General features: G+C 40.6%; 1 protein-coding gene across 1 annotated transcript in view; it reads right to left on the bottom strand.

Annotated features, from left to right (window-relative positions):
• Positions 1 to 475: 475 nt before the first annotated feature.
• The window catches only part of mgat4b (alpha-1,3-mannosyl-glycoprotein 4-beta-N-acetylglucosaminyltransferase B), a 184,960-nt gene continuing 158,267 nt past the window's right edge, over positions 476 to 27,168 (bottom strand). The window contains exons 9-15 of the mRNA XM_033632849.2: positions 26,199 to 26,329; positions 25,911 to 26,018; positions 20,614 to 20,807; positions 18,355 to 18,433; positions 17,657 to 17,744; positions 6,148 to 6,260; positions 476 to 2,751 (exon numbers count right to left, since the gene is read on the bottom strand). Of these exons, the coding sequence (XP_033488740.1) occupies positions 2,728 to 2,751; positions 6,148 to 6,260; positions 17,657 to 17,744; positions 18,355 to 18,433; positions 20,614 to 20,807; positions 25,911 to 26,018; positions 26,199 to 26,329 (737 nt within the window). The 3' untranslated portion in view covers positions 476 to 2,727. The remainder of the gene's footprint in view (positions 2,752 to 6,147; positions 6,261 to 17,656; positions 17,745 to 18,354; positions 18,434 to 20,613; positions 20,808 to 25,910; positions 26,019 to 26,198; positions 26,330 to 27,168) is intronic.

Here is a 27,168-nt window from a genome sequence, read left to right as displayed (position 1 = left end):
ACCAACATCTCTGAGGAATGTTTCCAGCTCCTTGTTGAACCTGTGACACCAAGAATTAAAGAGGGGGTCCAACCTGGTGCTAGCAAGGTGTACCTAATAAAGTGGCTGGTAAGTGTAGTTATTGAAGCAAAGAAGAGAAACATTAATATAACAGCTGATTAAACTGCTCACTTACACACTTAATTTGGCTGCAACATACAAGATTGAAGACTTTTATTGTGGAGAGCAGTTTTAAGGGCCGCTCTGGGTCACTTCCTGTCCCCTCACTTTTTTTTCCTGCATGAAATTGAAAGAAATTCCAACTTCACAGCTTCTCCTTTGATTAAGCAGCTTCTTACCAGTGCAGTGATGTTGGTATTTCATCATTTTCTCTTTGATGAAACCTGATGACACTCACAGAAATCCTCCCCCACATCTCCCCGAGCCGCCACACCAGAGAGCCACTCACAACAAACCTCCGCCCAGAAAACACAAATCATTTAAATTTCTGTCTTTATTACAAGTCACAGATTGGATAGAAGTTTAAGATCATTTAAATAGAGTTTATCTAAAGGATACAAAAGACAAACACAAGATTATAGCAATGCATTCCAGTGCATCTTACAAAGAAAAGAAAACTCGGGATGTTTCCTGACGCTTGAAGACGCTCTGTTCACTTCAAATCTGAACTAAATGAAAACTTCTGTTCGGTCTGTTGTCCATCTGAACCCGAATGAATGAATGAAGTCCAGTTTTGAGTTTCTGACTCTGGGAGGTGCTGGGGGGGAAATGTTTTACTAAATCGATCCTTTAAAAGAGTAATTTTGTCCTCTTGACTCACTTTGTTTGTTCCCTTAAATTAATAATCGGTGCGTTTTCAGAGCTGAGAACACAACAATGAATTGTTGATTTGAAGGTGGCAGTATTTCTTGGGCTAAATTTAGTTGAAAGTGAATGTATTTTGAGGGGAAATTCACAAAAAAAACCTGGCTTAACTGGCTACATTTCAGTTTGAAGCAGGTCCTTCTTGCATGTTGAATATATGAGTGCATTTATATGCACACTAGTTTCCTGATTTTGAGTCTTATCCTGGTTTTTCTATAGGATATGAAACCTGGTTAATCATCTCTCTGCACACGATCGTAATAGCAACACAAGGACGAGGACCTGTGGACTTATCATTTTGAATTATTTACATAATTTCAGGGCACCAATTATTGAACCGAGGGAACAAACCAAGTGTGAAAAGGGCACAGATTAATAATCTGAGGGAGTATCAGGAGACGTGGACTGAAGCAGATGATATTAATATGACAAGACAAGACACTGTCTTTACAGAGAAATGAAAATTAAACCGTCTGACGTATTTTATAATTTATAGTATTTATTACCAAAAGTGTCAATGAGAGACTGAAAATGGAAAAAAAGAAAATATGTGAATCTCTGTTGTTGCACTGGACTGAAAAACTACAGTACAGTAAAGTTAACAGAGCACAGCAGAGGAAACGAGAGTACTGTAGAGTATGTCATAGCACTGTAAAGTACATCAGAGTACTGTAAAGTACTGTAATGTACTTTAGAGTACTGCAGAGCACAGCAGAGGAAACTAGCATACTGTAGAGTACATTAGAGTACTGTATAGTATGTTACAGCTCTCTGAAGTACAGCAGATTACTGTGAAGTACTGCAAAGTACATTAGAGTACTGTAAGGTACGTCAGAGTACTGCAGAGTATGTCACAGTATTGTAAAGTACCTTAAAGTGCTGCAGAGCACAGCAGAGGAAACTAGAGTACTGTGGGTACATTAGAGTACTGTACAGTATGTCACAATACTGTAGAGTATGTTACAGCACTGTAACCTACAGCAGAGTACTGTGAAGTACTGTACAGTACAGTAGAGTACTGTAACCTACAACAGAGTACTGTGAAAGAGCAGTGGACAGTAACAAGGCCTCAGTAAACTCAAAATTAAACAACTTTAAAAGACTTTGTTAAAAAAGTAAGATACCAGCTGTCGTCAGTAGTTTCAAACCACAAAGATGAGAGAAGGTCCAAGGTTGCAGCAAAGGATTCTGGGTACTTATTGTGGCTACATTTCATCAGTCCGGGGCTCGTTTCTGTTTGAAGTAAATCTGCTGTTCGTCTTTGTTAAGGCAAATCGCTCTCAGATGGAGGGAAACGGTCTGAACCCCGACCAGCAACTACAGACACATATCAACACACTGAGAGGGCATTCATATGATAGTGTGTACATCTCTATGCATATATGCACATACATGGTTACTGTGGGGGGGTATACTGGTGGGATAGTGTTGGTAGAAAGGTCCGGACCGACCGTCTGCAGATAGAAAGAGGCCTTTGAGTCTTTGATTTTGAAGCAGCAGTTTCAGTGGACGCGGCGCGGTCGCCACCGCCTCGACAATTACCAGTGTTTTCAACATCTACCTTCCTGTATGTACACATAAATACAGATTCTTAATTACAGCATCATCTGAGAGCATCTTCTCTTTTTGCATGTCGTGTTGTGCAAACCCAGGAGACCCCTGCCTGTCTGTCTGTGTGATCTGTGTTTCAGTCTCTCATCTGTTCAGCCCTGCAGTGGCGAGGTCCAGCCAGACGGCGGCGCTGTGGCACCGCGGTGTGAATCTGGTGAGCAGGACTGGAGCAGGACGGCAGCTGACGAGCCTCCGGTCAGCTCGGCTGAACGCTCGGAGGTGTTGAGGTATCACTGAGGGGGGAGAGGGGCTTCACTCTGCTTTCTTTATGAAGATCTGAGACAGGAGAGATCACAGAAACCAGTGTGAACCAGTCAGCATTAAAACACACAGTGAAATGATCCAGTATGAAGGTTTATAAGCCCGTTAGAGTCTGACCAATACTGATTTTTAAGACCTGATAGTGAGTCAGATATTTCTGGATTTAAGTTTAATATTCAATTGTATTAAACTCTGTTAAATATTAAGTGTTTCCTTTAAAAACGTTCCGTCTGTAAACGATCAAAATGCCTCTCTGAACCCAGACGGATGCATTCTTTAAAGGGTTAACATGGAGACACTTTCTCCTCAGCAACCCTCAAAGAGAGTTCAAAGGTCAGAGGTCAGGAGCGAAACATTCACATGCCACAACTCTGCTCTTTGGTGTGGTGAATTAATCCTTTAACACCAGCCTCACTCTGAGGGCGCTCTGCTTAGATGAAAGCAAGCTGACTAGTTTTGATTATTAGACTCTCACAGTTAATTTGGACTTAAGTGTTAGATTGTTGGACTGCTGTGAATGTGCAGAGACACCAGATGTTTCAGAGGTTTCAGTTGTTTACTACCTGCAACTATTTTTCGAGAGTGCATTTCTAAAAATGAGCAGTGCACGTTTCTGCAAACCAAGGACAGGTTACATTTGTGCAACACTGTGGTTAACATGTGGTTGGGTTTAGGCACAGAAAACATTTGGTTATGGTTCAGAAAAGATGACGTTTGGCTTAAAATATGCGGTATACGGGGCCACAATCCCACCTGGAAAAACAGTGACAGGTCTCTAAAAATATCACCCACAGCTGGGGGCTAAAGAGCTGCTAGAACGATGACTTGTTAAATCACAACAGGTTTTGTTGAGGGTCAAAAGAAAAACGGACCAACTTAAAGGGTACCTTCAGTATTTTCGAACCTGGACCCCATGTGCCTGTGTAAATTAATCAAAGAGGAATCTGAACAACAATTTCTGAAACTGTTCAAGTTCACATAATATTCTCCCCGGTCAAGAGACACCGTGAAGACAGCGATTAAATGGAGGTTTGATTCATTTAATTCTTCTTCTTCTGGTCTACAACTATTTCAAATGTGAAAAAATACATTTGGTGTCTGAAGTCTACTCTTTTCTGTTAAAAAACACTCACTGTCCACTTTATTAGGCACGGCAGAGCCACTAGAAACACAACAATGACTCGTTAAATCACAACAGGTTTTGTTGTTTGTTAGTCTGCAGCTTGGCAGGCAGCTCTGTTTACTAAAAATTACATTTATATACGACTAATTTTAAACAGCAAGTACATTTTGAGGGGAATGATGCTATGTTGATGTTGATACTGAACGAATCAGCAGAATGTTCAGCCAATCTTGCAATTCAGTATCACTTGTTACAACAGCATTTTTCTTTGTTGTATATAATATCTAACCAAAATCATGATTTTTCCCGAACCATAACCAAAGTGTATTTGTTTGAACCTAGGACAGGAGTCTGAACGTGAACCCACACTGCAAATTATTTCCATTATTTATTTCAATGACCAAGTTGACAAATCGGATATTCTCTTAAATCTTACATCCCCTGGAACTTTTTCAAGAACCCTTTACACCTCATCAAAGGCCCCTTAAAAGACACCGGAAAGACTGCTGAGAATTTTTCATAACCTCTGAAACATCTCCTGGGCTACAGCCTAATAGTGTTTTTTGCTTATGAAGGTTCCTAACTGAGTGAAATGACCCGTAAGAATCAAAGTGGCAGCCATGTTAGGAGCTGGTCGAATTCTCTTAATGCCAAGGAAAGGAGCTTCAATGCTTCCTTTATTATCTCCTTTAGCACAGGAAACACTAGATCTTTCTTTGCCCAAGGAAAGGACATAATGCTGTCCTGGAATTCTTTGCGGCAGTACCATTTAAAATGAAGCGCCATTCAATGAGAGCAATATAGTCCACGATGACAGCGCTAAAATCAACCTGCGTAGTTGTCCCTCCATTGTGACATTAGAAAGTGTCACATTTATCTTGCAAGTGTACTCTTCTTCAACGTTTGCTTTACTTCCTGGAGTTTTCCCACATGGAAATTCTGACCAATCAAGAGCAGCTTTCTCACACAAGGCATTTGATCTGGTCCTCTTGTAAATGCTGCCGTGAGAACACGAACCAACTCTAGGCAATTATACAACTTTGGAACAACATGAGTCCCTGATTCAGACCAAAGGAGACCACTCTAGGGCTGAAAGCACCCAAAGTCTTTATGAACTCTCCTTCACATCTTTCCTTGACCTCATGAAGTTTTCCACTGAGGTCTTTGAAAAGTGTTTGGGAAAAGTCATAAGATGATTTTTTTTTTTATTAGTTGACTTCAGCCACAGTCTCCTGCATCTCTTTTAAGTGCCATCTTGGAAACCCCCTCAAGGATGCCTGGAATTCCATCAAACACTTCTTCCATAATGAATCTTCCATAATGCCCAGGGATTTTTAGGGATGCCTGGGTCCTCTGAAACCTCTTTCAGAACTCTTGTAACCTTCTCCCAAAATCCTTGAAATAATATTAGGCACTTCTGGAATGGCATTCATAACAAGCCCTTGAACATGGATTTGAGGGCCTCTTCAAAATCACTAAAGCCTCTACAAGTATCCCACGAATCCACCCAAGCAAAACGACCCCAACACCCCATCATAAACAACTTTTTGATATTTGATACCTCTGGCTGAACCTGTGGGACATCCCAGCACCCCCTGAAACCTACTGAAGGCACTTTAGCAACCCCCCACTGCACCCAAACACCCAGTGGGCCTTCCTCAAGAACTGAACCCTTTCACAAACCTCTCAGATCCAACCAAGGATGCAAGGAACATCAAGAAAGACTGTAAAGAACCCCAACATCATCTTCCTGTACTCCTACCTAAACAAGGCACATTGGAAGCTTATCAAGCACTCTTGACGCTTCTGTAACACACATAGATACCTTGTCAGTGTTCCAGGAACCTCTTCAAGGACCTTTAACAATATCACTGGGGCCTGGGGGACTTAATGAACTCTCTCCAGGGTGCTCACAACCTCATCCAAGACCAACTGAAGAATCCCAGAAACCTCTCTGAACCTTTGCAAACCTCCTCTAGAACCCCTGAAACCTCTTCAGTGACCTCTTGAACCTCCACTCCCGGGAAATCCTTTAAGACATTGGAATCCCCTCATGGACCCTTTGAACCCCCTTGAGAACTCCTTGAACCCTCAATAACCTCAACAGGTACCCATGGACTCAGAAACCCATTACCCCCTCAGTGCCCTGAGAAACCTCCTCAAGGACCTTTTCTACAAGAACAGTCATTAAACTTTGAATCTCTTCATTAAAATCCATTCAGAAATGAGAAAAAGAGTTCTTGTGGGTCACAGTGAATTTAATCTGGTTCCAGTCAAGGCAGTCTCACCTCGCTGAGGATCACCCAGACCGGCGAGTCCGTCAACACTGAGAGGCGCATGGCCTCCAGGGGCCCGAAGGTGGGGTCCACCTCCCCCTCTGCGATCCCGTTCTTGAACGTTCCTGGAAGAGATGGAGGTCAATAAGATCAATAAACCTGATGGACTAGAAACACTGATGTTTACTGACTTTCAGGAGTCTGTTTCCCAGAATGCTTTGTGACCACGTCTAAAAACACCGAGCCATTAGAACAGTTTATATTATTTGTGCAGTGTTGGAGATATTAGCTGTAGAGTTGTCTGCCTTCTCTTGAATATAATGGAACTAGATGACACGCAGCTCAAAAGCTCCAAAAAATACATTTGGAAAACTCAACATCAGTGTCTCTTTCTAGAAATCATGACCCGGTTACTCAAGATAATCTACAGACCTTGTTGTGAGCAGTTTCATGTCGCAACTATTTTCTCTCTACTGAACAACACCCGCCAACCGAATGTATCTACTCCAGAACTCTGATTCTCTGCCTGAGTCCATTTTGGTCCGACCTGATCCGCCAGGTTTTGGCTGGGCCAGGCTTTAATTTCTCATATTTCCCCCGGGCTTGAATCAGGTCGGGATTTGCCAAGTTACTGGAGTTTTTTATTTTTTATTTAATTATTTATTTCTGATGAAACTGGCAGTTCTTGTGCATAAATGGCAGGAGTTTTATTGGACTGATTTAAGAGGAAAAGCGAGAGATGCCAGGGGACTGCGACTGAGAGAGGGAAAGTGGCGAATGGCGGAGAGAAAGAGCGTGCACACCGGAGAGATGGAAAACAAGAGAAAGACAGAGGAGCGGCCAGGCAACTTGGTTGGCAGATTTTGCCTCTGCTCCCCCAGCAATAAGAGAGATACGCAGAACATGCAGCAAAGATCAGTGTCATCTCCATGGACCGCCATGTGCACTCAACACAATGAGGGGCGCTGCCCGCTCTGTCGAACACATCAAGCACGAGAAGACAGACTACTGACACAAGAAAGAGAAGAAGGAGAAGGTGTGTGAGGAATCACTTGAGCCAGAGGTGTAAATATAGACAGTGCAGGCAGTGTGGATGCAGTGGGGCCCCTGGGGTGGAGGGGCCCGTAGAGAGAGCAGGCCCTTGCAAGTGATTCTGATGCATTTTATTGTTCTATTTGTTGTCACAATTCACAACACGTGACAAAATGAAAAGACACATTTCCTCATTGGCCTCTCTCTACTGGAGTTGCTTATCTGACTGTCCCACCATCCTTTAACGTTGGCCCGACATGTGGCCGGTTGCTGTTATAGTTTAACGGCGCGCATCGGCGTCAGGGGGAAACGTGGCGGTACAAGAATGAAAGTTAAGGCAGCAAAAGTCTGAGTAGGGTGGGTGGGAGTGGTGGTGGATGGATCCAACAACCACTAAGGAGAGCCGTGTTTGTGTCCCATAACGTTGTAAAGCCAAACCCTGTTCTTTTTTTCCCCTAAACCCAAACACCTGCTTTGTTGTTGGAGGAAAGAAAAAAGTCAATTCACAGTGTTGTACCGACGTAGTGCTTTTATTTTGAAAGAGACTGTGTGCAAACTGTTCATTGCCTGTGGAAACAGAAGTGTATTTTGAAAACAGACAATGCATGTAACAGGCTGAAGTTGACACGGCGTCCCAGAATGTCAACAACCAACACACCCAGGGTACCTTGGACGTCATATGTGGACGTGGAAAGTCCACGACCAAACATCATATGTGTCGATATGTGACGAAGTAGTACAGAGAATGTGTTGTAATGGCGTCCGCCTCAGCTAAGCTGTAACGTTAGCTAGCTCAGTGTTGCTATGTGAGCTAGCAGTAGATGCTTCCTTCTGCCCAGTGTTGCGATTGGAGGGTGTAGTTAAGTAGAAAGAAAACAGTTTCCACATGAAACTGCTCACAACAAGGTCTGTGGATTATCTTGAGTAACCAGGTCATGATTTCTGGAAAGAGACATTGCGCCAACACTCTGCAACTCACACCATAACTATCTAGAGTGTTAAATACCCCTACGGGTAAGAGGGAAAATGTGTATTTTGTGAGACTGTCCCTTTAAAGTCATTGTAATGATAATAACTATATATAGATAAAGTTATTAAAGTTATATTTTCAGCGCAGGACTTAATTTAACTGCAGTAAAGAATCTAAACACTTCGTCTTCGTCTACCACTGCCGATGAGACTAACTACACTTGGTTCATCATTATGATGTAATGTTCCTGAGATCGTCTGTTATTATTTGTTGATGGTTGTGATTAACTTGCAGGTATTATTAATATTCATTGTGTTTGCTCACTGTTTTCCATTTATATGGTAATTATAAATGATTCTGCATTCTAATTAGTGCAGTTCTTTTGTATTAATCACTCATCATCATCATTTGTTTTTCTCATTAATGATGCATTTTGCTGCCACTTATTTTATTAAAACCACAGAAACAAAACTTTAAAGCATTTCAGGGGAGTCATCTTCATTTTTCAGAGACTCCTCACTTTTCATGAACTTAGTGTAATTCACACAAAAACGTATTTAACCCTGAAATGTCATTTAAAACGTCCGTATCTAAAAAACAGTAAGAGTTAGTGTCTGGGTTTTTAAGGGATTTGTTCTTGGGTTATTATTTATTTATCCATTTGTTGATGGAGGTGAGTAATTAAAGGGATTTAATGCTTTTTGTGCAGATTTACAGGGTTATTAATGGTTACTGAGACCCATTAACATTTATCCAAAGTCCATTAACTGACCCCTGTGGTTCTCTGATAATTTCCTTGATGCTTTTCTTTTCCTTTTTTTTTTTGTTATCCCGACATTCATTCATCTCCATCAGAGCCCATCTGGCCTCGCGCCGGTGTTCAGTCTTACTTCGGCTCAGTGAAGGTTTCGGTGTGACTGCACCTCAACAGAGCAATAATCCCTCAGAGGATTTATTTACTGGGATTATCATGCTGGCAGCGATGCTTCCAGGTACGTGTGTTTGACTGTAATCCCAACAAAGAGCAGCATCCGGGGCGTGTGTGTGTTATTGTTTATCACAGGGTATTATCTGTTATTATTGTGGGTATTATGGCTTTCATTCAATATCCAGAGACGTGTGCACGGCTGCCTGAGAGCTTTTCTCAGAAACAAAGATCACACAGAGACAGACGAAGGAGAGAATGAAACCTGGAGCTTACAATAAAAAACTGAATTGGAGTTCAAATGTTGACCTGATGATGGCGCTACAGGTAAAGTCATCAGATCACCAGAGTCAGAGGGTTAATCCTCCAGGGAACATGAATATGTGAACTACATTTAATGGAAATCCATCCAGTGTTTCCTGAGATATTTCTGTCTGGACCAAAGAGCTGCAAGGATGAATCGATTAGTCTTCAACTATTAAAGGTCCAGTGTGTAAGATTTATGGGATATAGTGGCATCTAGTGGTGAGGACTGTGGATTATAACCAGCTGAAAACTTCTCCTGATTGTTCGGGAGGTTTTTGCAGGCAACCAAATTATCCACAGAAGTCTCTTCCTCTCCAGAACAAACAGATCAGGTGATTTTAACCCGTAAAAACACTGAATGAAACAGATGTCCTGTTGCAGAGGGGCTGCTAACAACAGTTGACGCACAACACAAAAATGTGAAAGGTCCTGTTTAGAGCCAGTGTTTGGTTTGTCCATTCTGGGCTACTGTAGAAAAATGGCAGTGCAACATGGCGATCTGCGTAGACGAGGACCTGCTCCCTGTGTAGATATAAACGTCTCGATCTAAAGTAACACGATCATTCTTATTTTCAGGTGATTATACACTAATGAAAACATACTTATTCAATTATATTTCATTTCTGCCCACATATCCCCCAAAATCCTTCACACTGGACCTTTAAATTAAACGCAGACTAAGTTTATAATTGGTACGTTTTTTAGGGGGAAAAAAAGAAAAATCTAAATTCTCTGATTCCAGCATCTTAAATATGAATATCTTCTGGTGTCTTTACTCCTCTCTGACAGTAAATGGAATAATTTTGTTGTGGACAAAACAAGTCATTTGAAGATGTTATTTTGGGTTTAAGGAAACACTGATTAACAGTTTGAACAATTTTCTTCCATTTTATAGACCAAACAACTAATAAAATAATTGATAAAGTAAATGATCGATTAATCGACTATGAAAATAATGATTAGGGACTGTACTTTACTTATCGGAGGAATGGTGTGGTACAGGAATGACTTGGGTTTTGTTTGTTTTTTTGACTCTCCCCGAAGCTATAATCAATATCTTTTGAGCCTCCCTGAGTGACAAGCGGAAAATGCACAACCCTCCCTCCACCATGAATCAGTTATTAGATTTTAAAATCGACCCTTTTTTGTTTGAAAGTTAAAAGTTAAAGATGAAATCCTGGAGTTGAAAAAAGCAGGGTTTTTTTGTTTAATTTGTGCAAATGTTTTATTTCTTTGCCGAATTTTTAATGAGATGTAGAATAAAATGATTTTGATGAAATATTAGTTAGTTAGTTTGTTAATTAGTTAGTCGCAGTTTATTTTGAACATGTAAGTAGCAAATAAACAAAATAATCATCCAGTAGTAGACAGACATAAAAAACAAGTTACTAAAGGAAGCATGAAAACTGAAAACGTAAAATGATTTGATTTACATGTCCAAAAAGGAGTGGGAGGAAGTACAAACTTATTTATTCCTACACCTTCTCCATAAATTATTAATCGTCGATTATGTATCTCCCCATTGGTATAAAGCTGTACAATAATTAATTCTCCTAGACCTACTGTGATATATTAAATTGATTACCAATAATATTTGTCTTATTCACTTTATATCACTTTCATTCAGGTTTTTAAGCACACGATGTGTCCAAGGACCATTGGAAATGTGAAAATCCAACGATGATTTCTGTTTTCAGTTTCTGGCTGTGATACAGTTTTGAAAGGCATGATGTCTCCTAAAATCTGCAGTCAAATAAATACAAAATAACCCTGTAAACCTGCAGACGTCCTCAAAAATCCCTCAGTCTAAGACTTAAATCATGATTAAACCCCTGAAACAAACCCTGAAATTTATAAAGCTTTTAAAGGCACTTTTAAAGAAACATTTGTATTTAATGAAAACATTTAAGTAATTTAACGGATTAAACGACGTGTAAGAAGATCTCAGACGCTGAACTGTTTCTCTGCCGGACATCCGAAGGCAGCACGCTGAAATTAATAGAGTGAAGGAGAGCCAGCCGAATCGATCCACCGACTCATCTGAAAAATTGATGAAGGGGATAAAGAGCTGCTGGTAATTTATGATGTCAGATTAAAAGGTGTCCTCCTCTCCTCCTGCGCTCCTTCCCTTCATATCTTTTGTTTCCTAAAACTTTCTCTACTGCACGAATGTCTTCTTTTCTTCCATCCTGAAATCCTGAATTTCTCCAGGTGGATTTAAATACTTAAACAAACCTGAGATGGTGCAGAGAAAACTGGACTGAAAGGACAGAAGGTGATGTGAACAAATGGAGACCAGCAGCTTTTTAGTTTAAACCTCAAGTAACTCCACATATCTCAGTCCAAGACCCAAATCAAAAAATTATTTGGGTGATATTTATTAAATTTTATATCCTGGTATATGTAATATGATGTCACAGTATTGATATATATGGTGCTAAAGTAAATTCTATTAAATTTATAGTAACAGTTTTTGAAAGAAGATTAAAACAAAACATCATATTGAGCAGTCAAATATGTTCACACCAGAAGAAAGTGTTGGCATCGTACGTTTCTGTAAACCATGACTACGTTACATTTGTACGTTTCATACATTATCATTTCAATGTGTCTAAAGTGACGTAGTATGTGAGCTGACTTTGTCAACAGGAGGTGGAGGGGATGGTGGATGGTGTGACACCTCGGGTAGATGCCTGCCAACCGTCAGACTGCTGTTCAAGACCAACAAAAAAAATTGGTTGTTTCTTTAGCGAGACATCAGTGCATATTCCTGCAGCTTTTTAGCCACTAGACACGGATGTATTTTCATGACCCTTAGCTGTGTTTCCAGCGGAGATTGTGCCACCAAAAGCAGGTATTCTAAGCCAAAACATGATCTTTCTCTAACCATAACTGAGTGGTTTTTGTGTCTAAACTTAACTACACATTAACCACAGCAATGTTAAATGTAAAGGTGCATTAAGTTTTAACATATCCGCTACATAATTATGTACAAATGTAATGTATCAACCGGTCTCACTCTGAACTCGTTGAATATCGCAACTGGGCAATGACTTTTGGCGTCAGACACCAATGAAAAAAGCCATCCTTTCACATTGGAATGTTCGCGGCCGGCTGCCGTTAATGTTTAACGGTGCACAGGTAGGGTGGTGGATGGGTCCAACAACCACCAACTTTTACCCAGCAGGCCGGTGTTCACTTCATTACCCTGTTCTTTTTTCCTAGTCCCAACCACGTGTGTGTTGTTGAAGGAAAAAATGTCAATTTTGTGATGTACTGACACAGTGCTTTTATTTTGAAAGAGTCTGTATGCAAACTGTACATTTCCTGTGAAAACAGACAATGCATGTAAGGCTGAAGTTGACACGGCGTCCCAGAACGTCAACAACCAACACACCCAGGGTACCTTGGACGTCATATGTGGACGTGGAAAGTCCATGACCAAACGTGGACATGTGACGAGGTCACAGTGAGGATGAGTTGAATGTATCCGTGGTTTGCAGAAATGAACAATTCCAATATTTATTCTGGCGACTGGGTTTGGTACGAATATGTTGGAATAAAAGGAAATAAAAAGGAAAAACTTCAAAATATCTTTTATCAGATGAAACAGAACAAAACAAGATAAATTACAAAATAAATCACAAACTACAATAAAACTATGGTGTGTATCTCTTTGGCTCATTATTTGCATATTTTGCTTTTTAGTGATTGTGTATAAAACTGTAAGTCTAAAAAAACTCTTCATGTTGTTTCTATGTTTCTAACATCAGCAAAACAATTATTAATGAGTCCTTTTCCCTGTAAATCTGATTTTTCACATTCACTCCAGTGGTTCTATATGAGAACATCCAGTTTTATTTCATTTTGTTATCCTTGTAATAACATCTACAGGGACAGAGAGACTCCGCAGATCAGAACATCATTTATTTATTTATCGACGGTTACAGTAAGTCAGATAAAATCAGTTCAGCTAATGAAAAACATTAATCCTACATTCAGCTGATGGACGACTGAGCCCTGAGGCTACACAAAGATCAGATGTGTCATTTATTTATCTGTTTTATGGATTTATGTCTCTTCTGCTTTTTTAAAATGTATCTATTTACATTTCATATCCATTTCACTGCCGTTATTCTTCATTCATTTATTTATATTCTTTATATCCCAATAATCAGTGGCAGCGCCCCCTGCTGGAACACTTCCTCCTCTCACTGCTTTTCACTGTTTATTTTGATGATGCAGTAAAAGTTCATAGTTCTCCATGGGCGAAAGAGCTTTGTTTAATCTCTGAGGAGGTCGATATGTTGTATATTTACAGGAATAACTTCTGCTGCAGTCACTGAACTTTGAAGAGAAATGGTTTGAAAACATTCTGTCAGTGCCTTAGTTAAGAACGTACGTGCATATAAACAGAAGTTTGGTCCTGAACCATCTGCAACATCCCGTTTATCTAAAAGCCAATGATCTTTAGCTGCACAGCTGAAAGCTGATATTCTTCATCTGACCACTAAAATCAGACGATTCAACAATATTTAGGAGGAAAACAGAATCTGTGAGCGTGTGATTTGGTTGAAGTGGAAAATGAATCTCATAAGGAATGAATGCTGCTTTTTTGTCACGTTACTCCCTCCACATTTCTCAACATAGAAACTATAATATTCAACTCAATTAGGACATGTGTGCTTGTCTATTTTATCATTCATATCTTTCAAATTTTCCGAAATATTCATAGTTTTCTGGGAAGTTTTCCAACACTCAAATGAATGGAGGGATGTTCAAAATCGAACCAAATTCAATTTTTTTCAATCATTTTCAAAGCCCATTTCTTCATTCATACATTCACATAGGAACTCCATTCAAACTTTAAAATATTGCACATCTTTTGTACATTCTGGGTTGTATTCAACTTTAAAGTCCCATTTAAACATTTTGAAATATTCAGACTTGTGTGGAGCTTGGTAAAAATGCCCTCCTCAGGTTTTTACATTGGTTTGTACTGGACAGAATGTTCAGAGCTGGAGTGGAGAGAGCTTCTTAAACATTTCTCTTTAACTTGTTGTCACGCCCACAATTTTCACTCTACATACATCATTTTTGGTCAAAGTGGAGTACAATTTATGCTCTTCCCAACATTGTTACTATGGAAGCAATCTGACTTACACATTTGGCACAGTAAGACTGAAAGTGAAAAAAAAACAAACTCCACAAACTGACGCCACTGAACTCTGATAAGATGTCCACAGCGTTCATACATTAATGGTATAATTCAACATTTAAAGCCAGCATTGTGGTGTAGCGTCAGCTTTTCAACATGCAGCATTCATTTCTTTAGAAACTGCATTCTCTAGTTTTCTTTTGTATTGAACAAACTATTATGATTTAAGAGAGATAACGTTCAATGAAATGGCTCGTCTGAATTTTCTGGTGGACATCTGGCCAAAGCTAGAATGGTTGTTTAATTTTGATGTGCTTAAGTTTGCCAACTTTGTTGCTAAAGTCTGAAAGAGAAGGCAAGAAAGTTTATTTCATTAGCATTTATTTTGATTTCGTTTTTCAGTTTCACACAATAAATGTCTTTGTGAGTGAGCCACAAACTTGGTCCTCCAAAAATGATGATTTGGTTATGTGTGACGCTTTTGCTGCTTCGTTCCATTTTCTTTCCTTTTAATGCCAACTGAATTTGTGTTTGCTGGACCAAAGTTATAGTGTCTGTAAGCCAATGCGACCTGAACGCAAGTGCTTGCACGACACAATTATCAAAATGAATTAATTCATTCACTGATATCACAGTGTAAAAATACTGCACTCCAGGTAAAAGTCCTGCATTTCAAACTGTACTTACTTAAAAGTATTATAATCAAAATGTTTGTTAGTTTGATGTCTTCTCTTTCCTTCTGGACTTATTTGTTAATTTTCCTTTATGTACTAGAGTCCACCTCCATATTATAAGAAACATGTGCCTTGTATTCTTGTATGCCCGGAAAATAATATTTGTATGCCATGTACAGAGCCTTTCAAACCAATAAATGTTTTACTGTCATCTGAAAAGTGACTACAGCTGTCAGACTAATGCAGTGCAGTAAAGAAGTACAATATTAACCTCTGAGATGTGGAGGAGAAGTAGAAAGTTACATAAAATGGAAATACTCAAGTAAAAGTACCTCAAATTACCTTAAAAAGTACAGTACTTGAGTAAATGTACTCAGTTTTATTTGGCCGCTGCAGATTTACTGTCAACAAGTCAAACTCTTCAGAACTCTTTTTGCTCCCAGTCGACCTGCTGCTGCTTCTGTTTTTACTGCTTTTATTACCGTCATAAAATAAAATGAGATTTTTCCAAAAACAGTGAGCTTTACATCAGCGGCCAAACATGTAAATGTCCCACAAATCCAATACGTGTGAGTGTGTGTGTGTGTGTGTGTGTGTGTGTGTGTGTGTATTTCGGTCTTTGTGAGAACTTGAGTTTGTCCTCTTTAAAGGCTGTTTGAAGGTTACGTCTTGGTTTTAGGGTTAAAGTTAGAGTTAGAGGGTTATGTCAATAAGAGTCCTCACAAATATGAGTGTTTGTGTGTGTGTGTGTGTGTGTGTGTGTGTGTGTATGCTTGTGCCCTCATTGCTGCAGGAAAACAAAAGCTGAGGAATGTTGACCTGAATAACGTTTCTCTTGTTAACACGCATCATTAAGATCGTTAGGACACATATTAAATTGTCTCCTCAGTCTGAATTATTCTGACGCACAGTGAGATCTCACATGCCTGAGAACAGACTGGGCGTCATGTTTCATTTTGCTTCATTCTCGTAAGAACACAACAGCAAAAAACATTTGATTCAACCGTAGCTAAAGAATTTAAGTTTTACTGTGTCATTTTGAAAACTCTATACGTATCGTCACATTTCCGCAATGTGGACAATCAAGTTCCTCACTGGCGAAGGAAAAAAGGAAAGTCTGAAGAAATAAAAGAAGGAACAAACAAAGGAGGGACTGAATGAACACACAAAAAATGAATGAAGAAGAACTGAAGAAGAAGTGATGAACAAAGGAAGGAATGAAGGAAGGAACGTACGAAAAACAGACAAGACTGTATGAAGAAACACTCAAAGGAATGAACTAAGGAACATTTGAAGGAACGTACGATGGTCAAACCAAGTGACAAACAAATAAAGGAATGTACGAAGGGACAAATAAAGTGACAAACAAAGGTAGGAATGACGGAATGAACATACAAACAAAGAAACGAAAGAAGACTACGAAACAATCAAAGAAAGGAATGAAGGAACAATTGAAGAAACGTATGATGGACAGACAAAGTGACGAAGAAAGGACGGAAGAAGGAGGGAACAAACAATGAAAACAAAGGAATGTACGAAGAAGTAAACAAAGGAGTGAATCAAGGAACTATTGAAGGAACGACCAAAGGGACAGTAACAAACGACAGAACTTATGATGAAATGAACAAACAAAGAAAGGAACGAAAAAACAAAATAAATTCTGGCACACACAAAGGAGAGATGGAAAAAAGAAGACAGAAACGAACAAACAAACAAAAGAAGTAATGAAGGAACAAAATAAAGGAAGGTACGAAGGGACAAACAAAGGAAAGATGAAGATGAAGGAATACATGATGGAATGAACAATGGAACAATGGATGGAAAGTATGAAGGGACAAACAAAGGAAAAGAACAAAGTAAAGAAGGAAGGAAGGAACGTATAAAGGAATGAACAAAGGAACATATGAAATGAATGAAGAAAGGGACAAAGAGACAAAGTGACAAACAAAAGAAGGAACAAAGGAAAGAACTGAAGATGTGACGAACAAACAAAGAAAGGAATGAAAAAACAAATAATAAATACAGGGATAAAGAAGAAATGAACAAAATAAGGAATGAACATTTAAACAAAGACAAACACAGAAAGGAACAAAAGAAAAGAATGTATGAAGGAATAAACAAAGGAATGAACGAATGAAGGAACGAAGGAATTAAGAAAGGACAAAAAAGGAAGGAACAAAGTAAAGAGGCAAGAAACGAACGTATAAAGGGACAAAGGAAGGAACTTACAGTGGAACAAACAAAAACAAAGTAGATACAGGAACGAACAAAGGAAGGAATGAACATATAAACAAAGACAAAGAAAGAAAAGAACAAAAATGAAGGAAGGTACGACAGGAAAGACCAAAGGAACAAACAAAGGAGTGACAATCAGTGAGCAGGTTGTTGCTCAGGGTCACCTCGGCAGTCGCTGTGGGATTTGAACCTGTGGCGTCTCCGTGTGTCTCGTCACTTACCTATTCTGATGAATCCGTCTTCTGTCCGATGGTACTTTGGTGTTTTCTCTCTCCCTTCTGTCAACGCCTCTTTCTCTGCCTGAATATTCTGCAAATCACACACACACAACCTCACATTCATTTCACAACTACAGTAAAGACAATTACTCAATAATCAAATTAAATAAGAAGAAAAGGGAAACCTGGAACACGTCTTTGTATATTTTGGGATTTGCACCTTCTTGAATTGAAGTTAATATTTCCATTCCAACTTTCCTTCAGAATAAATAAATTTCTATCTTGCAATAGAAGGAAAACAAATGAAAGATGAGAGAATGAATAAAAAAGGACGGAAAGAGAAAAGACTAAGTACAGATTTAAAACAGAAATCTCCCTCTCCTCTTCTTTAAGCATCGGTTAATTTTTTCCTTCCTCCCTGTCCCCTCCGCTGAGGTTGATCTCAATAGGAGCTCCTCTTCCTCTCTGTACATCTCACTCTGTCCTGCTGCGACACTCAGTCTTAATCAGCCTTCGTCTTACAGTCGACCACAGAGAAGGAGGACGCAGTGATCCATCGCTCTGCTTTCATTCTCAGGGACCACAAACTGAGTCTGTTCTCAGTCGTATGAGGTGTGACACGTGGTCACCTGATACAGACCCCACACACATGCAGTCTCTAAGCAAAGTCAAAGGTTCAGTAACTGGATTCAAAGACTCACGTCGAACGGCAGAACCTCCACCGATGTGTTGAAGAGTTTGTCTCCCGGATGTTCAATGTTCCCGCTCCGAAAGAAATACCTGAGAGGAAGAAGGGCAAAGACGGGAGACGTGAGTTTAAGATGTTCTCGTGGAAATTATCAGGATTGAGTTTCAGTTCTTCTTCACTTTGAGAAATGCAACAAAACTGTTACATGTTGTTGACCTACATTTAGCTGTACAAGAACTTGAACTATATAAATTAATAATTTGATAATGAGTTATATGAGTAAAGCAGTGACTAAACATGTTGCACAAAGTCTGTAATTTGATAAAGAAATCTGATCCGACCTTTGAGTTTCAGTACGTTACTGTTTTTGATATTTTGTGCGCAGCAAAGATGTAGTTGTACATTCACACAAGTATATAAGGCCTCCTCCTGTTGAAATCAAGTATTTAACCTTGTCATCATGTCCATATGGTGCTCTTAATATGCTACAAGACATGTGAGCAAAATAAGCAGTCAACGCCATTAAAGGAAGGAACGTATAATGGAGTGAATGAAGAAATGTCCAAAGGGTCAAAGTGACGAACAAAGGAAGGAACCAAAAAATTAAACTTACTAAGAAACAAACAAAAGAGCGTACAAAGGACAGAACAAAGGAACAATCAAAGGAACGTATTAGGAGACAAACAAAGGAAGGAGCAAAGAAGGGGACTTACGTTGGAACGAATGAACAAGGAAAGGAACAAAGAAACAAACAAAATAGATAGAAGAACGAACAAAGGACAGGCAGAACAAACAAAGAAAGGAACAAGGGAGGGAACAAAGGCAACAAATAAAAGGACAAAAAAGTGAACAAACAAAAATGAAGGAAGGTATGACGGGACAAATACAGGAAAGAATGAAGAAAGGACAGAACAAAGGAACAACAACAACAATCAGTGAGCAGGTTGTTGCTCAGGGTCACCTCAGCAGCTGCTATGGAATTCGAACCTGCAGCGTCTATGCAGTCAACGCTAAGGCTTGACATTTTAGCGTTGGAGCTGCTGTCTTCACAATCAGTACGTTGAGTGGAGCTACAGTTCCAGCTGGACGAGGCCGTTTAACTGGCCTACTGTCCTTGTCCCAGTATACAAGCACGGGAGAGGAATCCATTTATTGAGCCAAGTATGTGCGACTCCTCTACGATAGGTGGAGATATGCCCCCTTTCAGCTTGTTAATATTGGACCTTTTTCCTGTTGACCTATTACGTCACAGACCAAACAATGGACAAACAAGTTAGCTACGGTTAGCTAGCTGCTAACTGGTACCATGGTGGACAACTTTACAGCTCTGTACATTTGGTCCGTCCAAAAAGTCACGGCTCTGGATGTAGATTTCTCCATGTTGTTACCGGCTTCTTCTTCTCTTACACATTTAATGCTATTGGACTTCCGGGTCAAAGCCCGGGGCGGAAACTGTGGAGCATGCTCAGAGCGCCTCGGCCAGTTTGGGTCTGATTGACTGTATACATGCAGGAGTCACATGATCTGGGTGTGTTAGTCCCACTGTGAGAAATTCACTAAACTTCATTCCAGAGACAATAACTCTGCAGTAGTCATGGGTATTTATCGTCTCCAGCTTCGATCAGCAGTGATGAAAATATGACACCTGGGTGGATGTGCTAATTTGTGCTCCTTTTCCAGCATGATGCAATGACACGCTGTCACAAATTTCCGTCCCTGTCAGTCCGAGCAGTGCTTGAACATCTTTCCAATTTAGTCAGTACAGACTGAATAAGTATAGATATTGAAAAAGCAACCACCGTAACATTTTCCACGGCCTCCATGCTGATTTCTTCTGTTTGATAACCTGTTTTCTGGTGCATTCATGATGTCAAATGTAATGTATCAGTAAAACAACAGCAAGGCATACTCGTCTACTGCACTGCATTTTCCATTGTTTAAAAAGACCTGCACACATGCGCTGATTTTGGTGGAAAAAGGGTAAAATAGCCTGTTATACCATGGTACCACTCACACCCTTTAATCTCCTGTAATGTCTAAGACCTTGTTACTCTTGTACCTTTTGGTCTCTCTGAAAAAGACTGACCCCAAAGGACCCTGGTGTCCTCTGGTACCCTTACACGATGCACCCCTTGGTCCACTCTGGTATTGCTGAGACTGAATCTGCTGTACTCTTAAAAACCTGTAATGTTCTGGTACCACCTGATACCCCTAACACCCTGTGACCCCTCGTAACCTTAGACTTTGTACCCTGTAACACGCTCATTCCCACCTCTCGATGCGAACAGGTGTGAAGAATCGTATCCGTATGAAGTCCCCCGCTACGGGGGTGAAGGCCCAGAAGAAGTCCTCCCCCAGGTAGGCTTTCTCCAGGGTGAAGTGCTGGTAGGTCTTCAGGCTGGTCGTCACCTCCGCCAGCGGGTTGGCGTGACCCTTATGGAGGGTCTGTTTCCCAAAGTCCTTATCCTGGAACAAACCGTGGAGATGGTTGATTTAAAAAAAAAAAAAATGTTGCTGATTTCTACCATGGATTCAGATGTGAGGCAGTGATGTTTTACTGTGTTTGTGTTGCCTCTCTGCAGAGATGAAGATGACAACATTGTGCACTGACCAGAAAATAATATGAAACGTTAGTCATCCCACACTACCAACAGCCTTTTACACAGACTGGTATCATTGCCAGCCTCGCTAGCTGTCCTCGATGACTAATCCAGTTTCAGTTCAGTGCAGAGGCTCTCCAAGCATGACATCACCGTTTGAGTTATCTCCATGCACTTTTAGAGATTTGTCTTTGTTTTGAGATGTTTTTGAGTGACCAGTTACCGAAACCTTAAATACAACACGTTTTTCAGTGATTTATTCAGGTGAATGTCACCACGACTGCAGCAGTTTTAAGCCTCGACTTAAACATTAAATGAACTATAGTAGTTATCTTTGTTTAGTCTGATTGTGGGAGTCATTCTGATTATAAGAATTATAACTTCAGCTGTTGGTCAAATGTAACCAGTTTTTTTGAGCTTTACATTCAATAATTTCCCATTTTATATTGAGCACACAGACATGAGAGTGATCAGTGTTCATGTTTTTGTTGAATGGTGAACTAAACGCCTCAGTTTGCAACTTTTGAACATGAAAGTGAGCATCGTTCACTCTTGCAACAGTTGATAACGCTCGTCTTATGACACCAAGTGCGCAGACACAACCGAATAGATGTAGCTGTGGCTGGAGCACCAACATGAGTCACCCACAATACCTACACATCAGTCCACTCTTCACCCCCTTTGGCACTTGTGAAGGGAGCTTCCAGAAGCAGAGCTCTGGAGAAAGTACTAATTTAGCATTTAGGTGGCACTGAAGTGAGGCTGTTAAGGTTGGAATAACAGCACTTCAAACAACGCAGCTATCGGTACTGCTGAAGTCAGTTCATATTAATATTTGAAGAACTTTTTTTGTGAACAATTCCATACAGATTCCAACAGAAAAAAAAATTTAATTTAAATGCCCACTGAGTCTGAAAATACAAGTCCAAACATCATCCACACTGGCAACAAATTTGAAACGACACATTGAGCTAAAGCATCCGACCAGTGTTGGGAAATATCTACAAGTGAATGACGCTCAAAAGAATCAAAAAATTTTTTTTTAATATCAATTAGTTAATTTTCTGAGACTTGAACTACGAACATAAACTAGTTCATTCTAATCTGTGTGAACTGTACTCTGAGCTGTTGTGACTGGTATTGGTACTTCCCAAAATTGGATTTATTACTTTAAATCTTTGCTTTTATTTGTTTATTTGCAGCGTTTTACTTCTTCAGGACATTAAAACTGTTTAAGTTGAACAAGTACAAATTTCTGAGCTTTAAAGGACCACAATCCAAAGAAGTTTGGAAGACAGACATACTTCCTTTCTTTCTCTCTTTTTTTTTAATCAGAGTTTCTTTATTTTCACTCAAGTGATTATTTGGACTTTTCCAGAGTAGTTTTTCACATCTGAACAAATCTCTTGACTTAACTCTCCACAGATGAATAAATCCCGCTTCCACTTTAATTCTTTCAATTTAACTTTGATTTTTAAAACTCTGCACTGAGTTTCTTACTAAACCGGGGTGAACGTTTCAGGCTGGAGGGTAATAGCTGTGTTTAGCCTCCATCTGTACACGGCCCCATGCAGGCCGGCCTCCGTGGTTCAATCTCCACATCGAGGAGGCGCTGGTCCGGGACGGTCGGATCAATATCCAATTGATTGGAGCAGATTGCAGCAGCAGTCAGCGGGGCTAATATCCATCGCTCTTAACACAGTAATCAGAGGCGAGCTGAGACGCTGGGCTGTGAGCTTGAAGCTGCCACCGCTGTGAGATACTGCAGTTTGTGTCTGAGGCTGCAGAGGCTTTCAATCTTCATCTCTCCAGAGACGCCAGACTGAACTTCCATTGAACCTGTTTCAAACTCACTAAATTTCACTCTGACAGCTGACCAGTGCAACCAGTCTGCCGCAGACAGATTTAAGCCTCGGTTACAGCTCAAATATATGACACAGCTTTTAAAATTTCATTTTACGAGATCTATGTTTCTGAGAGAATACGTTCATCTTGGAAGATTCTGCAGCTTGGATTTGCATCCAGTGCAAATGTTGCAGGAAAAATTGGGTCCTGTATGTAAAGAGGTGGGTAGTAAGAGTGTGGAGGTCGAGGTCGTGCATCTCTGTGGAACGTGTTTTCGTCCCGCTCAAGATTTGTGATTAATGTTTGCCTTTTGAACCGTAACATTAAAGCTGCAATAGGTAGAAAGCCTGAAAACGATTGATTTTTGAGTCTCATCTGAGTTAGGTTTCGTTCGTCTCCGCCCTGAGCCCCTCCTACCAGACGAGCACGCGAGTATTTTATCCTACTTGGTTCTATTTCTCCCTCTCTGGGAGCCTCGGCTCTCCCTCTCCACGCAGCAGCTCTCCCCGACCCTCCCTCGCAGACCCGCACATACCCCCGAGGCTCGGCTCTCCCTCTCCGCGCAGCAGCTCTCCCCATCCCTCCCTCGCAGACCCGCACATACTCCCGAGCCTCGGCTCTCCCTCTCCGCGCAGCAGCTCTCCCCATCCCTCCCTCGCAGACCCGCACATACTCCCGAGCCTCGGCTCTCCCTCTCCGCGGAGAGGCCGGCCGTTGCGCCCTCCGGCCGAGCCTGGCCCCACCTCACCCTTCCCCTCCCTCCGAGGCTCCGGCGAACCGAGTTCTGTCTTCCTTTTTTTGGGTTGTTTAGCCGTGTAGGCAGTTGCTGTGCTGGAATAGCTATTTTACCTGGTGCACTGTTCGCCATTGCCGCTTGCTCTCCCCTTCTGCCGGCGGCACGGGAACGCGCATATGCAGTAGAACAGCCAATAGGAACGCAGTGGTCTGAGCTGACCTTTGATTGGTTGATGCACATCGGCACGATACTGATTCTTTAGAGGCTGAACACAGAGCCATGGTGAGGTGCAGAAACCAATTGTTTGTCTCAGACCACTTGATTTACATTATGCTAGGGCTGCACGGTATATGCGGTAGACGGTAGAAATGATATAAATTTGGCCCACGGTAGAGATTTGCGCTCTGCCGTCCTATCGTCGATGACGTCATCGCACCTGCCTCAGTGTGAAAATCGCTGTGAGCACAGAGACAGCGGAGCAAGAGGAGCTGGTTCACGTCCGTGATTTAGCATAGCACGTGCAACATGTGTTGCTGGAGAATTTGTGAGTGAGTGAGTTAATGTCTTATGAACAGCCCCGGACTTCTCAGACTCTTTTAGCGACTTACCGCTCAGAGGGAACTCATTCAGTGTCTCCTCTGGCAGCAGCACAGCGTCTCTCCCTCTCCTCTCTCGCCGTGCGCACACGGGAGTTGGTTTTCGGCAAGAGAGTTTGTCATAAACCTTTGGTAATGTAAACCTATGTGACGCTAGGGGCTCCACAAAAAACTCCATATGTGAATGTGTGATAGTTGTGGTATCATAGCAGCCTGTCACAGGTTACAGCGTGATGATTAGAGGAGAAATGGCAGAGCATAAAGGTCCAGGTGGAAAAAACACAACTCAGTCATTTAGGATTTTGCTAAAAGAAGGAAATTACCTTTTGATATAGATCCCAGGGGACATTTTGCACCATAGAGTACTGGGTTTTAATTTTGAGTTTGAGATCTGCATTCTGCACAATAAATGCTCTAAAAAATACATTATATCTTTGCTTTTGTTGTTGTTGTTTTTTTTTTTTATCAATTTAGCTTTGCTAAGGGACTACAAAACCCATTCAGAAACACTTCTATTATAACTTTTACACTTAAATTTATACTACGATATATACCGTTACCGTGAAGGGATTCGATTTATACCGTGATATAAATTTTAGGTCATACCGCCCAGCCCTACATTATGCTTAGAGGATATTATAAAATTTTTACTCAGTTATACCAAAATAATGTTGCCTACTGGAGCTTTAATCTTTACAAACCTTAACAAAGTGTTAGTCTTCAGTTTATTCCCTCATCATGCACAGAAATAGTAAAAATACATATTTCGGAAAACATCACGACTGAACATAATCCAAGGTTCGGCAGATTTGTTCAATATCAAGTTCAGAGACAGACAGTCGAGTTTTATGAATGTTATTTTCATTTTAAAGAATAATTTAACCCCTGCAGCGTTTGTATTACATTTCTGTGAGTGTAATGTTTGGCTTTTTTAGGTCAACAGCTCATTTAAAAGGAGAAAAAAGGCAGTATATAACTGTGTAATACAAAATTATACATTAGCATATGATCAAAAATCTGACCAGTCTCCCTGGAATGACGAACCTACAGTTGTTTGCACTTGTGCCTGAAGTGATTTGCCTAAATAACACCACTGTTAACCACCACAGTTAGTTAGCAATTCTTTGGCACTATTTTCAGGACTGTTCAAACTCCAGCAGGACTCTGGTTGTCTGTCCTGCCCCAGGTAGTTAGTGATAATTCGATTAAACAATAAGCAGCATGTGAGCATAATTTTAATGTGTAAGATGAGATAAGATAAGATAATCCTTTATTGATCCCCAGAAGGAAAATTAGATTTTTGCAGCAGCACAAGGACAAATAAAAAGAGAAAGGAAAAGGAAAACATAAAAAAGATATATAAAAGTGAAGAGTAAAAAGCTGAATGAGCATTTGGAGACAATAATTACATGGTAAAGTGGCAACGGTTTGGTTAATGTGATGACCACAAAGCAGAATCTAAGACTAGATTCTGAAACTGGAAGAAGTGGCCTCGGCCGTTATCCAAAAACATTTCAAATGTAAAATATTTTTTTTGTTATTTACCTCGTGCATTCATGTTGGACCAAGAAAAAGATCAAATTTAGCAGTAAAAAAGTAAAAAAATTAGAAGTAAAAAAATCTAATATTTTTCGCTAAAAGTTGTCATGTAAAATAAACGACCTTAAATTAAACATGAAAAGCGACTACAGGATCGATAATTTAATTTATTTCAGTGTCAGCTGATGACATCACCCTGTTGTAGACCACACACACACACAAACACACACACACACACACACTCATTCGTTACCTTGAGTTTCTGTATTTTTCCAGCCAGAGACGAGTGGGTGCCGACATGTTGGAAGAGAGACGGTTTGAACCGAATCCTCAGGTTTGCTTTCTGCCTGTCGCAGTGTTTCTGATGGACAAACACAAACACAATCAAATACACATAAATCCTTCACTACAACATTACAAAACATCCCCAACTGTGTGTTACACATCCCCAGATATGCTCAGGTGTGAGGGCAACTTGTGTCTGCCAGGTGAATGTTATGACTCGTTGGTATGTACAGAGTCAGTGTGAGCGGAGACTCACCGCGTCCTTCTCTGGGTTGCACACTTTGACCCACATGATGTGGTCCAGCAGCCAGTCGATGGGTTTGTCTTTGTAGAACATCAGCATGAACTCCACGATGAGTGACAGGTCCAGAGACTTGAACATCTTACCTGTCAGAGAAGAGGAGGGTGTTCAGTTTAAAGGACTTTTACTGCTGCACAGGTAGTTTTCTGTGTTCAGGTGGATGAAACTCGTTGGATTTAAACCGAGTTCGTGCTACAGAGCCGCTACAAAGTCCCTTCTTTATGCCAACTTTGCATTTTTACACAGAACCAAACAACAGCAGCATCATGTCGCTCCTCGATTGTTAGACAACACCCCGGCATCATGGAATTAAAAGAGGCATGACAGGCGTGACGTGTAACACAACAGCGTCGACCTCTAGTGTGGCACATATACATCGACAGCCCTTATAAACAATAACAACGACATAACATGTAAATAACAATCATTTACCATCCCTGTTATATGGCGACTGATCTCGTCCTCTGTTTTCCCAGTTTGTGTTTTTGGATGCTGTTTTTCTTCCTTGAGTTAGCTGCCAACTGCTAACAGCTACTTTTTAAATCTCCCGCAGCGGGTTGCACAAATAACACACCATCAAGACATCACAAATGTGTCGCAGACATCGTTTCGGCGCTGTTACACCTCCGTTCCCGAGACAACTCTGTTCCGCCATTCTACAACTGTACCTATTATACAAGTCCATGTCAGTGGATGGGACATGGGCCAAACTAAGTTTTTCCCAAAGATGGTTTCTGTCATTTTAGGTCGTTCTTATCACGCTGCTGTTTGTTCAAGTGTCTGTTTTTCTAAGTTTGGTTCACATTCAGTGGCGCCACTCGCAACTGGTCGGACGGGTGTATGGGCGAGAAACTTGATACCGCAGAGATTGCTACTGCGCTGACACTAGCTCTGAATGATGTCACCAGAACAAGATGGCAGCAGC

The sequence above is a fragment of the Epinephelus lanceolatus genome, chromosome 7 (genome assembly GCF_041903045.1).
Source record: "Epinephelus lanceolatus isolate andai-2023 chromosome 7, ASM4190304v1, whole genome shotgun sequence".
NCBI classification, from domain to species: domain Eukaryota; kingdom Metazoa; phylum Chordata; class Actinopteri; order Perciformes; family Serranidae; genus Epinephelus; species Epinephelus lanceolatus.
This window is presented reverse-complemented; position numbering and strand designations above follow the sequence as displayed.